Source organism: Heliconius melpomene, chromosome 18, assembly GCF_056956725.1.
Source record: "Heliconius melpomene rosina isolate 202511_hmr_F chromosome 18, ASM5695672v1, whole genome shotgun sequence".
Lineage (NCBI taxonomy): Eukaryota > Metazoa > Arthropoda > Insecta > Lepidoptera > Nymphalidae > Heliconius > Heliconius melpomene.
Genome location: NC_140406.1, coordinates 3,542,410 through 3,559,028, shown reverse-complemented (window position 1 = coordinate 3,559,028; position 16,619 = coordinate 3,542,410). Strand labels below are relative to the sequence as shown.

The window sequence follows — 16,619 nt, the reverse complement described above, 5'->3', positions numbered from 1 at the left end:
CGCACAGCCGTAACCGCTGTGCGTAGAAACGTAAAATTTAGACAGATGTTTACTTTCGTAATCTGGACATCCACTAAGAAGGGATTTTGAAAAATTTTAACCCTAAAGGGGTGAAATAGGGGTGGAAAGTTTGTATGGAAAAAAATTTCAATCGGCACCGATTTTTATAAAATTTGAAATTCAGAGTCTTAAAAGTATTTAATTGAACACGTGTTTCAGGGTTTTCTAGAATTCTCCTCTTAAGGGTGCAAATAAGGGGTTCAAAGTTTGTATAGATTTTTTTTTAAATCTGCACCAATTTTTATAAAATTTGAAACTTAGACTCTTAAAAATATTTCATTGAACACATGTTTCATGGTTTATTAGAATTCACCCCTAATTACGCAAGCGAAGCTGCGCGCGTCCGCTAGTTTATTATACGTGTACATGACATGGACTTGTATTATAGTATACATATCTATATATATAAAATCGAAAGGTCACTCACTCATCACGAAATCTCAGAAACTACATATTCTAGGAATCTGAAATTTTGCATAGGAGTTACTTATAGGACGTAGGTGCTCGCTAAGACGGGAATTTGTAATATTCAACTTCTAAGGGGTTGTTTTTGGGGTTGAAAGTTTGTATGAAACTTCGTTACTAATGACATTTGTCTTTGTCATTCGTTACTAAATGCTAGGAGTCTCAAATTTTGCATAGACGTCACTAGGACGTAGCCGTGGAGACAGAAATTAATAATAACATAGTTCACGCGGGTGCAACCGCGAGCGGGCCGCTAGTTATGTATAAAAATAGATAGACTTTAGATAGACTTATCATCTTAAATTATATATAACCAAAATTGTATAGTTATTAAAATACTGTGAATTTTCTGAATAAAGAAAAATATATTCATTAAATATAGAAATTAAAAGAATAATGTGTTATAACTGATTAGCATTAGCCACATAGACAAATTTACAACTTACTTTTAATAACATAAAAGAAAACATAAGTAATATAATATTCTTTGATACACAAACCATATTAATTACAACAATAGAGTTTCGACACCAATATAAAACAACACCAAACATTCAATCAAAATATCAAAATGACGCCCGTAAGTTTAGGAGATGACCTTTAACACACAAACATTCATTCATACTAGATCACAATCGGTTAAGAAAATTAATCCCTCAATTAATATTAGTGGACGTCGCCTCTATGTTCAATGAAACTTGTTAAGGCCAAGTGCCAACAGAACATTCAGCCTGTTTTTATTACACTTATCACACAAAAATAAGTGATGTTTTGATAAGAAATAGTAGTGTTTGTTTATTTACTATGTGGTGTGCTAATTGCTTAAGTTTTCCGTTTGTTTTTTTTTTGTGATATAATAAAATAAATATATAGTATATCGTTACCACCGTCGTGGTGCAGTGGTCGACTGTAAAAGTTACGGATAACAGGTTCGGAAGAGATAGGTTAGCAAGGATAGATCCGAAACATCCATCACACAAACACAATGTCTCAAAATTTAGGCGAAAAGTGGGGTACTGAATGTCTTAAGGACTAGATGCCTTCTGACTAAACCATCTATTGATATCTTTACGGGATGTAAGCAATACAATTGTGTTATTTTTTTTTTCTTAAAAAAAAACATTAAATTGATAATTGTGGTAATTATTCAAAAATATGTCAATAGCAGTCTGGGTACGTAATATAAGTAATCACACAAATCAAAAAGATTCATCGAATTAAATTTAAAATATAACTAAAGGAGGACAAATTGTATAAAACATATAGACTTAGTGACAAATCACTTTGTGTTCCTCTATTATATCTGATGTACTGATAATATTAAAAACAAAAGATTAATAAACTCCATATAATTGAAATACTGTATGAAACAACAAAAATGTCTTCTACTTAAATTAATTCAATAATAATTCATTTGGTGTGTATTTGAGTAGTGCGTGTTGATATGAGTGACATACGAATTACATTGTTCGGTTGGTCATTGGCTCTACCAATTAACCACGAATCAAGCTGATTAAAATGGATGTGGCACTTTCCTACTTTAATTAATTTGATTGAAGCTTTGATTTGTTCTTGTTTATAGTTATTGAAAACGTAATGTGATGAACACATTATATTTAAAGATATTTCTTGGTATTCTAGTACTAAAATTTTAACTTTCTGCATTCTCTACCCCTCAGATCTTCACAGGAAATGAAAAAATACATTTCCATGAGTGGGAATCATTCTAGGTAAGTAAGGATATTTTTCTAACATAATAAAGTGACATAGGCCGTGTTGCTGTAAAGCAGTGATAATGACTTCGATCCTTATTTGGGGAAATAATTATATTTTAATTATTTTCATTTTGCCCCTCTAATAGGCTATTTAGAATATGTCACGCAAAGGCATTCGCTTCTGGAATATATCTAAAATACTATATATAATATATATATAATCTATATATATAAAAGGACTTGTCCTCACTGACTGAGGTAAGACGCACGCATAGCCGTAACCGCTGATGGTAGAAACGTGAAATTTGGACAGATGTTTACTTTCGTTATCTGGACATCCACTAAGAAGGGATTTTGAAAAATTTTAACCCTAAAGGGGTGAAATAGGGGTCCAAAGTTTGTATGGAAAAAACATTAAATCGGCACCGATCTTTATAAAATTTGAAATTTAGATTTTTAAAAGTATTTAATTGAACACGTGTTTCATCGTTTTCTAAAATTCTCCCCCTAAGGGTGCAAATAAGGGGTTGAAAGTTTGTATGGAAAAATCTTTAAATCGCCACCGATTGGCTCAGGCGAAGCTGCGCGCATCCGCTAGTATTTCTATATAAATAAGAGAACCACTTGCCTAATCACTATGTTGTAGGTACATAGAATAAACATTTGTTTATTTGTAATATTAAACTTAACTATTTGCTTAACAACCAAACACGGCGAAGGAACGGAATGCTAAGTGCTGAGAAAGCTTTCTCGATTGGATTTCTCGCTTGTTTTGAATATGTATTTATGTTTGATATCGATGTGACAACTGTTTTAACATAATAATCAAATTATAACAAAAATAGATTTTTCTTATTTTATAATGAAGTAATTTAATATTTACAAACCATCAAATATAACAATTAAAGAGGAAAGAATGTATACTTTTTAACCTTCCGTATCCCGTCTATAGCATACTAAGCAGAAATAACCTAGTGACAAGAAGCGTTCTCCTTCTCCAGCTCGAATTTACGGCGTTATTGAGTGGCGGGACTTAACGCCGTAGTTTATCTTAGTAAAACGATGAAATTCCGCAGTTTATTTTAGCAAAGCTATGAAATTCATTCCTCTGAGTGAGAACTAAAGCCTCACTCGGCTTGTTGCAATCAGGCGCTGTACCACTACCTAGACAAAACTGTGTACTTTACAAGTAACGGTCTCATAATACTTTAAACATAATATAATGTTATACAGGCCAGTCGCCCAGTGGCCTTCATTCATGTCTGATGTTAAGAAAAAACGCGAAGTTCAGTTTTGCCATTCAACACGCAATGCCTCTAGAATTCCGCGGAAAGAGGGGAACGGAGTGTCTTAACACTAAGCTCTCTTTGCCTACCTTGCTAGAAACGGGATACAGTATGAAACTGAAGAAAAAAGAGAAAAAATAATATAATGGTACCTCCAATACTAATATTTAATTTAAATCAATTGCATAATACGTCTGGAAGCATTCCTATAGTGATTAATACGTTTTTAATACGCGCCTACGCAGGCACGTACAGTACGGTAGTAAAAAAAATGTCTACTTGGCTGTGTTGTAATCGTAATATGAAACCTTGTGTAAGTTCAAACAATGATGCCCACTCGTCTCTAACCGATTTTATAATCATTGATATATTATCATATGGTGTTAGTGTGCGAAATACACACATGTACAGTAGTCTGGATGTATAAATTCAAAATTAAAATTCAAAATATTCTTTATTCAAATAGGCAATTATAATAAGCACTTTTGAATCGTCGAATGAACATATGAACAAAAAGCTACCACCGGTTCGGAAGGCAGTTCTGCTGAGAAGAGCCGGCAAGAAACTCAACAGTTGCTCTTTTCAAAATCAATGGTACAATCTATTACATTAGCTGGCAGCTATCCTGCATTACATTCAATAGACATTAATTCCATACATATTTGTCTTCTAAGTATTCTTGAACAGTGTAATAGGCTTTGCTTGTCAGAATTTTTTTTACAGATATTTTAAATTTTTGTAGTGGCAAACTAAGAATACACTGCGGAATTTTATTATATACACGTATACTCAGACCCATAAAAGATTTATTAACTTTTTGGAGGCGAAAACTTGGTGTAACAAGCTTATCTTTATTTCTCGTTTCTATCCTATGACTGTCACTATTTTTGCTATGACAATGTATATTTTGTCGGACAAAGAGAATATTATAGTATATAAATTGGGAAGCAACATATATATATTATGTATGAAAATTTTATCAAATTAAAGTAAATAAAATACCCTAATTTCCATTTCTTGTAAGAAATTTCAAAAGTTCTAAGTTACTTTATTCTCCTGCCCTAAAGATCAAACGCCGATCTCCCCTACACTCTCCAAAAAAAGCTACCCCAGACTATGCCAGATTTCTACGTCTGGTAGTTTTGGCTCTTTTAATATTTTTGACTTTGTAATACTTAGAAAATAGTTTTTTCCGGCAAAGCAGGGTAGGCAGGGTAACCCTAGTATTAAGAAACTCCGTTCCCCCCAGTGTTCGTCTAATCTTTCAGACATTTTCTACTGGCAAAACTCCGAAGAAAATGAAAATAATTTAAATATAATTATTCTGCTAAGTGGGAATCGAATCCACAACCTTCTCGTTTAGTAATCAGAAGCTGCTGATGTGTGTGTAAATAGAGTAATTTTAAATAAAGTATGAGATTCAAAAAGTCTAAATAAATTTTATAGAGATCATCATCATCATCATCTTAAGCATAGTTTCAAATATATTTTTTTATTACCACAATCTCAAACATCATAGGTACCTACTGGACAACGTAATCAGTCATATTACTCATTGCTCATTATTATTATAATTTAAAGTACATTTCGACATACAATCTTTTATTAAAATCACACTTTAAACTAAAGACATTATTTATCCAAGCTTCTAGGACATACTACTAATTTATTTTAATTTTTTATAATTTTCAATGTCCCCACGACTCTGTAACCCGAACAATCCATATTCTAATTAGATTTGAACAAGTCACACAAAAAATCAATATATATGTAAATTCTTTATTTACATGACAATGTACTGAGATGACATTATATAAGACGTTAAACATGCTAAAGATAAATCTTAAAAATTAGCAACCGAAAATTACTACGGAACCTAAAGACCATTTTGAAAACTTCCGGAATTAACAGGTAAAGTCTATAAAACACTAAGATTTGGGATACGTCTATATAGATAGGGATAGCTATACAAACACTTCAGATTTAATATAGGTATACCTATTTATAGACACTTGGGTAGCAAGGGGAGCAATAATAAGGGATTTTTGGAACTCCTTCTAAGGATTAAAAAGGGTGTCAAAATAAAAGATTAACAGCTTTTATAATGAGGGCTGTATTGCAAGTACATATTAAGGCTCCTCCACATGGGCAAATGAAGAGTTTTTTTCTGTACTACTGTCATCATAAATTATATTACAAACTGTCAAACCAAAAATTTTAACTTTTTTTTAAAAACTGTGAAACTAAATCAGAATCGATTTCGATTACTATAAAAAAAATCAAATAAAAAAAACTAGTAGATATTAGACGTCGTTGTAGTGCAGGGGCATAAGCGTGTGACTGGAACGCGACGATTGTGGGTCCAATCCCGATTTAGGGGAATTGAAAATTCATTTGAAAATAAGGCAAAAAGCTCGGCGTTGAATTCCGCCATTCAACACTATATGCCTTGAAAAATTCAGAGGAAAGCGGGGAACGGAATATCTTAACACTAGGTTCCCTCTGCCTACCCTGCTATACGAGATAGAACGTGAAGCCGATATTTTTTTATTAATAGATATTATTTTCAAAAACACTGTATTCAAATCATCAAGAACATAATGACAATTCATCATTATTCCCAGACGTCGTTAACAATTACGCAATGACCTGTTTTGGTACTGAATAGAACGTGTGGGTAGATCTTATTAGTTCAAGTTATAATATATTATACTGGAACTCAGTTACAGTTTCCTAAAATTATATTTTGACCTTTTAAATCGTTGTTATGATTCTTTATAAGGTAGCCAACATTTTTTTAGATATAAATTATTGTTATTTTTTTCAATGAAATATTAGATTTTTAGTTTTGGAAATAGTAAATAACGAATTATTTTCTGTAAAATAAAATAATCTTTAGCATAACATTATATGAACTAAGTATCGTCTAACTATATTTAAACTAACTCCTTCCAAATCACATGTTTACTGTCAAATAATATTAAATACCAGGCAATTTAACACATCGTCGTGATATTTCATACCAACAATATATGCAAACATTTTATGTTGTTATTTTTTCAAATTCTCAATAAGAAATTCAATTACAATTTAAGTGGACCCACCCAAGTCGCCAAATAATTGCGTATACAAAGAGTACTTGCTGATGTTTTTCTATATAAATAGAACTTGCCTCATTCAAATCAGATAGCAGCCGAATACATTCATATGCAATTCGTGTTGGAAAACAAATTAAATATAAATATTTGTTAGAAATATTTAATAAACAGCGTTTTCTCTAGCTAATTCTAAGTAATTATCTTTGGGTATGGAATTTTTTTTAAAATCTTCCTACAGAGATGTTAACAGCATTAGTATGTTGTAAGAAGCTTATAAGAATTTCGACGCGCGAGTTCAAATCCCGCTACGTTCATATTTTTATACGTTTCTCAAAAATAATAATAATAAATATTTAAAAAATAATCATCGTCTTGTTTATCATTTCTCAATACTTTCTAGCCTTAATGTCGAAATGTATTTCAAGCACATTTCTACTTAACTACAATTATTAACACTAATAAGAAAAACTTGGCTTTTGACAAAAACTCTACTCTAATATTAAAGTGTTAGAGTCGAGCTAAGAAATGATTACATCATAAAATAAAAATACATTTATTAAGATCTCGTAGCTGTCTATTCGTAATGTTAAAGTCATCAAGAAACATATTTAAGTAAATGGTGCAAAATAGCTTGCAGGTTAAAAATAATTTTAAGCATCATTAGTATAGTAAAGGGCAAGAATGACGTTCGGCTGGTCTCCGCATCCTGAGAGCTCGAGTGTTGTATTAATATATACAACCTCCTGCAGTTCTCTACTGGTTATGAATTCCTCTAATGAAATAAAAATATTATTGACTGGATCTCACAATTAATATCATATGTGTTAAGTATTTAAAAAATAAAGATATTAAATATAACTCCATATATGTGTTATATAATAGTAATTTTTGAATATAAGAATGTAATTGTAATTTTTTTGAGAATTAAATCGTCCTCACAAACTATCCTACCGTAATCGCTTATTATTAGTAACTTACTAAGTTAAGATGACGTCATATTTTTTAAATTTTATATGTACATACAACTTCACGCTTTATCCAGAATAGCCAGAAATAAGACACTAAGCTCCCAAGACATTGCATTTTGCCTGTATGTTTGACATTGAAATTAAAGTAAAATTTAAATAAAATAAGTCCACTCGAATCCAAAATACCAGATTGCAGCCAGATGCTGTCCACTGCGCTACAACCGCCTCGATATAACTAATACAATTGCAATAAAATAATAATAGAACTAAAAAAAATACAATTCCGCTACGACAATGTTAGAGCGTTACAAACATGCAATGAAATCGTCATAAATTGTAATAACCGTTGCGAAACCTTCAAAAGATTTGCCGGAACCAAGAGACAAAGTTTATGTCCCTTACATTGATGAACGTAAAGCTGAAGAGGTCGCAGGTCCAGGAGGAAGTCTAACATAATGGGTCTGTGATTGCGTATTCGAACTTGACACTTCGTAAAGTCAAAACCATTGTGAATACTGTATATGGAATTCTGTCTGATTATAGTAAATGAGTGACAAAAATTATAGTACGCGATGATTGCGGATTCAATTCTGAGTCGTGCAAATGTTTATATATCATTATTTTCTATAAACGCTGTAGTTGTAATTTATTTACACCATTTTGTCGAATTGAAATGATAATTGAAGACGAATATAAAAAACAACAATTAAACTTATTATTTATTAAACTTTAGGTAATAATTTAATAAATGATATGTCACCTCACACTTATTTAAAATAGAAGATGTTAAATTAGCAAACCTATGTCTCTGTAGCGTTTTATACGTAAGATTATTTGATTGACATATGAATTGAGTTAAAGAGTTCTAGCTACTGTCCACGCTGTGCTGAGTAGCGCATCTTGGATTGGGTAACTGACTTGAATTTATTCAAAACATACTTGAAATTTTGAAAGTTATTCATAATATTTGGTTTACAAATTGTCACTTGTTACGAAGGAAGCTTTAAATTAATATTCTAAAACGATTTCGTAATATTTCTTTTTAAAAAAATAATTAATTTCTATGCTGTGAAAATAAAAATTTTAATAATTATTTGCTAAATCTAGGTAACTCGGGGATTCCTATGTTTATCGAAGTGACAAATAAAAATTAATAATATAGAAGTGGTAATAACACCATTACTGTAAACGTCCCCACACGCTTACTTTACTATGTAATATTCAATGATAGGAAAACAAATAAAAATAACTGCATCACTATTCCATTGTATAAAGCTAATAAGCAAATGTTTTAAGAAAAGATTATATTTTATTGTATGTACATCAAGTACGAGCATAAAGCCAGTAGTGGCGCAGCACACAAAGTGTGACTGTAAACGTGACTGGTTATGGGTTCGATCTCCACTCAAGTGAATGAAATATTTATTTAAATTTATAATTTTATTTCTTCACTCTGGTGTAAAGGTAAAGCGCGGCGTTAAGCTCTGCTACCCAACGCGCAATGCCTCCAGAATCCGGCGGAAAGTGAGTAACGAAGTGTTTTAAGGTTCCCTCTACCTACCCCGCTGTGTGCGGGATATAGCGTGAAGCTGATTTAAATATATATATATTGTAAATGGAATACCAAGAAAATAATAAATAATGACTTACGTGTATACAGTTAGTAGCATCCAGCACTGCAGTCGCGCGCCGGGCTGCCACGTGACGCAGCGACCAGTCAGCGCGCAGTCGATACAAAATGCAATATGAAGCATACCACCCTGGTGGCCTTCAGTGAACTACTCCTTAGTTTTATTTCCCCTATTGGTAACTTACTATTGCTATATTTTCTATTGTAAGTGACTAGTTTAGTTAACTCGCGATCGGTTTACGTTAATTTCAATTTTCAATAATTTATCAGGTAAGGCCAAATATTGTCAATGTTTTCTATATATTTAATTAACATTAAGTTATTCGTCTACTTGTCTAAGCACCGGCTGTCTGCCGAGCTCAATTCGATCTGTTTCGCAAACACGATGACCGAGATCACTTCGCGGAGAGCACGCCCCAGCATCTTTATTTTATCGTGTGGTTAGAATAAAAATTCGTGATTTTTGATTTTATTTATATTAATTACAGTTCCCCTAACGTTGAGTTTGTTTGTGACGTTTCCATATCTGAAACAATAGAAAAGAAATTAATATTCATTGTTTGGTAATAAAAAAATGAAATTTGATTATATGGAAACAATACGAAGCATGTCTTAGGCGGTCAAGCGAAAACTGTTAGGGCAAAATCATAAATAAATCACACCTTCACACGAGCCCGAGTGCCTTTGTTTAAACGCTACCACAGTATACAAAAAACTTTTATTTTTCTCGCAAGAATCACAAAAAACCGTAGCGCTCCAAGATTGTGCAAGATCACAACAGAAAATGCATTAAACAAAACCTCTGCCAGGAATTGAGGTGTTTATTATATCAGTCCACGTTCTTTCCGAGTCATTCTGCAAAAAAACTACATCCTCAGGTAAACTAGCATAACTTTTTTTGCAATCCTGGGGAACTTATTACGTGGGATTTATGTCAGTTTTTGTAGTGTCCAAGCTAATTGTTGTTATCTCCTATTCGCTTGACCATGGACTTTTTCTGTACAACAATAATGGCACTAATTCTTGTGACACCTTCGAAGTCGAACCGTCAATAGTCCGCACGTCGGATGCCATTGTCCTCACACACAAAGCCACCCGCAATTCCTACCGTGTTTAAACCTTTTTATTGTCAGCTTCAACGATATCTCATTCAGAACTCACATCTTTTGCTTCCACCTTTACGATTTCAATACGATTTTCTACACTAATTAACTCCTTTTCGTTTTTGCAATGTATCCCCGTATAGGTAACCCGTTCGAACCCCGCAAATTGAACTAATGGGCTAACAAAGGGATTGCAAATTAAATTTCGTGGTGCGTATCGGCGTGCGGCAAAGGAAAAAAGTAACAATAAAATATAAAATTTAGAATAGCAATCCGGGCGCGGCTCTTATTATTTTAGCCAACAAAGTAGAAAACCATTTACAATAAATCATTTTGAATGGTTTCTTGGTTCCCATGCGTCGAGCGGGCGCGGGCGACGCAAAGGGTGATTTCTGTCTGAGCATACATAAATAAAGGTGAAGGTTTGTACGGATCTCAGGTACATAGGTGGAGTTTGAAGTAACGATTATAGAAATTGCAACGCGAGAAACGTTTTCGGTTAACAAGTTGACGTATGCTATGTGAGTATGTTTTAAGATACTACGGAGTTTATTTTGACTTGCTAGTAATATTTACGGAGAACGGAGTGGCTTAACACTAGATTACCATCTTCTGCCTATGGGATACAGCGTGAAGATAAAAAAAGAGATTTAGATAGATAAGAGAATTATATATATTACACCAGTCCTATTTTTGCTTGAACACCTAAAATAGTTAAATAATAGTTGGAGCGAATCACGATATTATTACTTTTTAAAATTTTATATTATTGATTGGCACTTTTCCAATAAAAAGAAGTTCTTCTGTTTTATATAGGTAGGAAAATAATTTACACAGGGAACGAGCCACTTCTTTCATAATATATTACCCAGCTTACTTCATGAAGAAGCTAAAATACGTAGTTTATTTTTCTCTATACTATTTAAAAATTTTCTTGAGAAATCTTCTTGTCTTCTCAAAGAATTAATCGTAACGCAAAGTAGCGCCACCCAACACGTACCTTTTATCAGCACTTATACCAAAAAAAAAACAACAGAAGATTTCTATAATTAATCTGTCGCTTTAAGATCCTTTAAAATCTTTGTACTAAATCTAAATATTAAAAAAAACTTTGTTTATTTTATTTTTTTACTATATTTCTTGAATTTAAAAGGCTCTTCCATAGTAATATCTCCGCTACACATGGACTTGTGGTCTCGACCACGTAACGAAGTTTACCGAGCGATTAGACGCAGCGGTCTACAGCCATAGCGCCTAATGAAATACCTGCCTCATTTAAATTTTACTGCTGGGACCTAAAGACAAGTATTGAAATCCGAGACGAAATCTAATTATGTTTAAAAAAATATTATCATTATCATTCTAATATTAGAAAATCTATAAGAACTCAATGAGTAAGAAATTGTGAAATCCATCAAGGCGGCCGCTATGGTGCAGTGGTGATGTCAGTAACTTACCCAAGACATCAAGGTTGTGGATACTCATTCTATCTATTGGTTTTGACTAAATTAAATTAAGTTAATTACGGGCTTTTTATTTTGTTTAACATATGTTTATGGGAGTGGGCTATCATTTTATCTATTTAAAAAAAATGATTATTTATTATTTAATATAAGTATTCTACTTTGTAATGTCTGCGTCATCATAAGTTCTTACACAGATTAGTAAGTACCAAGTAATTAAGACTGGCATAAAACAGCGACATTGCCCCTGAAGACCTTGCACTTCTAAAGGTCATGACTTCACCCACGTTAGTATGTATTATATAAACGTGGACTCTTTTCTACTATTATAATCAAATATAAAAATTATTTCAAAATGCCGCTGAAATTAAAACTTTATTACGTCTGTTTGAGACTTATTTTGCTTTGAAAAGCAGCCACTGCCTACTTGACCCATTAATTACTTGAATATGCGAATAGAAATGTTTATATAAAACGAACGCAAGAGCTTAATTTGAAGGCAAACTAGACCTCATTTACTATTGATCCCCATAATGGATTTTTTTTTAATTTCAACTACTTTATTGTATTAGTGTGGATTTTTCATAATTGTGCTTTAATTTCGTACTATTGTGCCGATTGGAACTGTATAAATAAAAATGATTTCGTTTTCATGTTCCCGCTGTATTCTGCTTGTAGCAGGGTAGACATTAGGCAGAGGGAGCTTAGTGCTAAGACACTCCACTCTGCAATTTCCGCCGATTTCTGGAGGAATTGTGTGTTGAGGGTTGAATCTCAACTCGACACCAGAGCGAAAAAAATAAATTATTAAATATTTGATTTCCTCCAGTGGGAATTGAACCAACAGCCTGTCGCGATTCGAGGCACTGCATGTTAACTCAACACCGCACGTTTTCTTTTTAGGACAGGAAAATAAATATAATCCGTTTTATGATATTTATTTTGCTATCTAAAACTTATTGAACCAGTTACTTCTTCATTCTCGCTTCATTTTCCGCATATTTTTGTCCATTATTTTTCAGACCTAACAAACTTTACTTCAAATCACCAATCAGATATGGAGAAAGACATATTATAATTTAAAAACAAACACTCCTTCCAAAGGAACTCGAACCCAACACCACCACATAAAAAATCCAACACTTTCCAATATGTAAATACCGCTCGTTAACCACTTTTCACGTCTCGTATAAACTTGCAACATCAAAATATCAATCAATGACACGCTTATATAAAGGAACGAGTCATCTCGAAAATATACGAATATTTCCATAAAAATGTCAAACCGATCGTAAATCAGCGAAGTTTCCACTACTGCGTTGAATTACGGAAACTTTGCTACAGTAAAGTTTAGTTCTATCTCGAGTTAGATGAACAAGGATCTGCAATGTAAATGCATATATATAATTTAAAACTTTTAGTTTCAGGCGCCATTGTGTCGTTTCGTAGATGGATATTTCTTATCTGTGTTTGGAATTATTGTAGATTCGATTACCCATGGAAAAATATGTGTATTGTGTATTTATTTCAAATAATTTTGCGTCTGACTTGCGAATTCAATTGTTAACGGTCTTACATTCGAGTGCTACCCAGAACAATCAATTATTTTTTATTTCCTCGCTATGGTAACAAAATATAGCACAGCGTAGAGTTCCACCACTCGACTGCTTGTTAAATTAGGAAACGGAGTGTCTTAACACTGAGTTTTCTTTACAAACAAGATTTAGCGTGATCTTAAAATAATCGATTTCTCTTTGCTTTTTCTTTGAAGCATTTCATATGTGATAAATCTAACAAAACATAATAAATATGAATATCCCCCAGGTAAATTAAATCTACAATCAACTATAGTAAAAGTACGAGTATATGAATATTTAGGTTAAACAATATATAAGGAACTATATAAACTAAGTATATGGTGATAAGTTTTCACCACTTCACGTGTTAGAACAATAAACGGTTCACTATATGCGAACAATTTAACTTAAAATATTTATGAGTTACTTCTTCTTTACTTTTATAGACCATTACGCGGATTTACTACGTGCGAGATGTATTTACTGTATGTCTCTTAATATTCTTATTTTTTTTTATTGAAAAAAAATATTATAAGAATATTTATGTATTTTTTATAAATAGTAATCAAGTAATTAGTTACAGGACTATAAAAAGGTTTCCCATGTGTTTATTATTACAATTCTTTTTTTTAATATTTGAGTAAAAGCACCTAAATAAAATTATTGTTATATATTAAAAATTATATATTAATATATTAGAATTTATCAAGTTATGTTAAAAATATATAAAATATTGACAAAAATCGACACAAAGATTAAGAGACACATATAAATATTTAATAACTATACATACATAAGTATTACGTACGTATGCACTAAGAAGCAAATAGTAGATACCGACGACGGTAAAGATTTAATAAAGTGCCGAGGCAAGTATAAAATTATAAATGTTAGTACAACATTATGCTATGTAATGTCTCGCGTACTATCGCGAACTGGCAGCGGAGCTATGTGCGAAAAGTTCCTAAATGAACGACAGTGTTTCATAGAAAACGCACAAAGACGCGCTAATAGTACCTACTGAGTGAAACTATACGATATGAGGACGTTAATGTACTAGGCTTGTAGAGGGAGTCACTCTCTCACTCTCTCTCTCTCTCTCTCTCATTAAATATAGTAAAATATAATATAAGACAATTTGAGACATTAAATCAGCTTCACACTGTATCCCGCACTCAGCAGGGTAGGCAGAGGGAACCTAGTGTTAAGGTGAAAGTGGGGAGTCCCACTTTCTACCGAATTCTGTAGACTACCCCGCAAACCCGCAAGGGTTGAATGGCAGATCACAACGCACACGATCAACGATCACAAATGGAAATATAAACGTAAATAAATATTTCACTTCCTCGAGTGCGGATCGAACACACAACCGTCGCGTTACAGTCACGCCCTTGTGCCGCTGGGCCACTACGGCCTACTTAATCATTTTCATCATCATCATTTTAGACATTAACTTTTTTTATCTGCAATAAAAAAAGGTTTACGTTTGATGCCTTCGTGGCGCAGTGGCACTAGCGTGCGACACTAAACGCGACGTTTGTAGGTTCAAACTGTCAATAAATTATACATATATCTATAATTAGAGCAGCAGTTCTGTATTCATTTTAAAATTTAAAAAAAAAACACCGTACTTAAAAATAAGGTTATGGAATACAAAATATGAAAATAAACTAAGTGAATCTCCACTACGATCACCGTATTTATTTTCAAATTATAAAGCATCACACGACGTTTAAATATAATACAACTTACTACCGGAAACAAATTGCATTCCTCTCATATTACTAAGCCACTTGTCGCGTAAGTATAGTAAAATATTAGTTTAGAAGAATTACTAAAAAGTTGAGGCCGCCATGTCGCAGCGGTACGTCTGAAAGTAAGCGCGATAGCTGTGGGTTCGATTGCCATTTGAAGGAATGAATTATTTTCATTAGTCTGCTGTATATGGGATACTGTGTAAAAAAAAGGTGTGAAAATCTTTACTGTTATTGCCTAACAATGTTAAAAAATTTTGTTCTTACAAGGTCAAGCGACTATTTATATCTTATACACTATAAAAAGGGAAAAATGTCTACTAATAAATATAAAATTTCAACACAGCGTAAAAAAACAAGTAGATTTTCTTCAACAAACACATATTACATTTATGTCATCAATATACTTTTAAGTAAAACTATCAATCGAAAATTATTTACCAATAAATTTAACTGAAATACACAAACACACAAACATAAACAGATTTTTAAATACAATTACTCCTTCCTGAAATCTATTTTAGAGTTGCAACAGAAGAACTATCATCTAACTTAAGAAGCATATGACATTTATTTACTGCTAGAAAAGTTTACACAATAATATAAGTTATCAGACGTAAAAGAATATTTCTACCCTCAGGTACGCTAACTTTAAAGATTTCAAAGAAAAGCATTCCGGAAGATCCGTTTCGGCAACGACGGTAGTTCCATAAAGTTATTCTATTCGAGTCAATAACACTATTACAGGTTATATATGGGGGTGGTTAAATCCCATTTCGAAGTAGAATTAAATTTATAGATGCATGTAATTTTATTTAGTGCTTTTCTGTAGATTTATTTTGTCAAACGATTATTTCTTTGTGATTAAATGTTTTTAATGGCGTAGTTAAAAATGGCTAGACTATCGTTGACTAGAGTAGTTAAGGCAAAAGGAACGTAGAGTTAAGACACTCCGTTCTTCACTTTCCACAAAGTTCACAACGCACAGCGTGTTGAGTGGTGAAACTGAACGTCGCGTTTTGCCATGTTACTAGAGCGAGGAAATTAGAATATTAAATAATTCATTTCCCCGTGTGGGAATCGAACCTACAATCGTCGCGTTAACAGTACACCCCTTTGTGTGCACACAAGTATTTTAAAATGACAAATTACTGTAAAAGAGCAAGCACAATGGACATTCCGACGGAAAGCTATACTATTATACAAAAAGAATTTCTTAGAGAAATCTGCGATGTATTTAACATCTTAACGCAGACAGGACATATGTGAATGAACGTGATAGTAGTAGGTTTGTTAATAGATTTTATCTTTTTCTCTTTTATATGCCGAAGATACATAGAAAGCTAAATTTATTCACTTGTCAATTTATTCTAAAATGTAATAATTATAAAAATCTACTAATATTACATTAAAAATAACAGCTTTAAAGTACGCATATTTAAAAACCCAATGACAAAAATACAGTTATCTTGTAGATAAATTCACTTTCCCCTAATAGAC

At 32.4% G+C, this 16,619-nt stretch overlaps 1 protein-coding gene across 4 annotated transcripts in view; it reads right to left on the bottom strand.

Annotated features, from left to right (window-relative positions):
* ths (thisbe) overlaps positions 1 to 16,619 on the bottom strand; it is a 143,105-nt gene that overhangs the window by 78,536 nt on the left and 47,950 nt on the right. For all 4 annotated transcript variants that reach the window (XM_085202161.1, XM_085202159.1, XM_085202162.1 and 1 more), the window contains one exon: positions 9,243 to 9,748. In XM_085202161.1, the coding sequence (XP_085058287.1) occupies positions 9,243 to 9,346 (104 nt within the window). In that variant the 5' untranslated portion in view covers positions 9,347 to 9,748. The remainder of the gene's footprint in view (positions 1 to 9,242; positions 9,749 to 16,619) is intronic.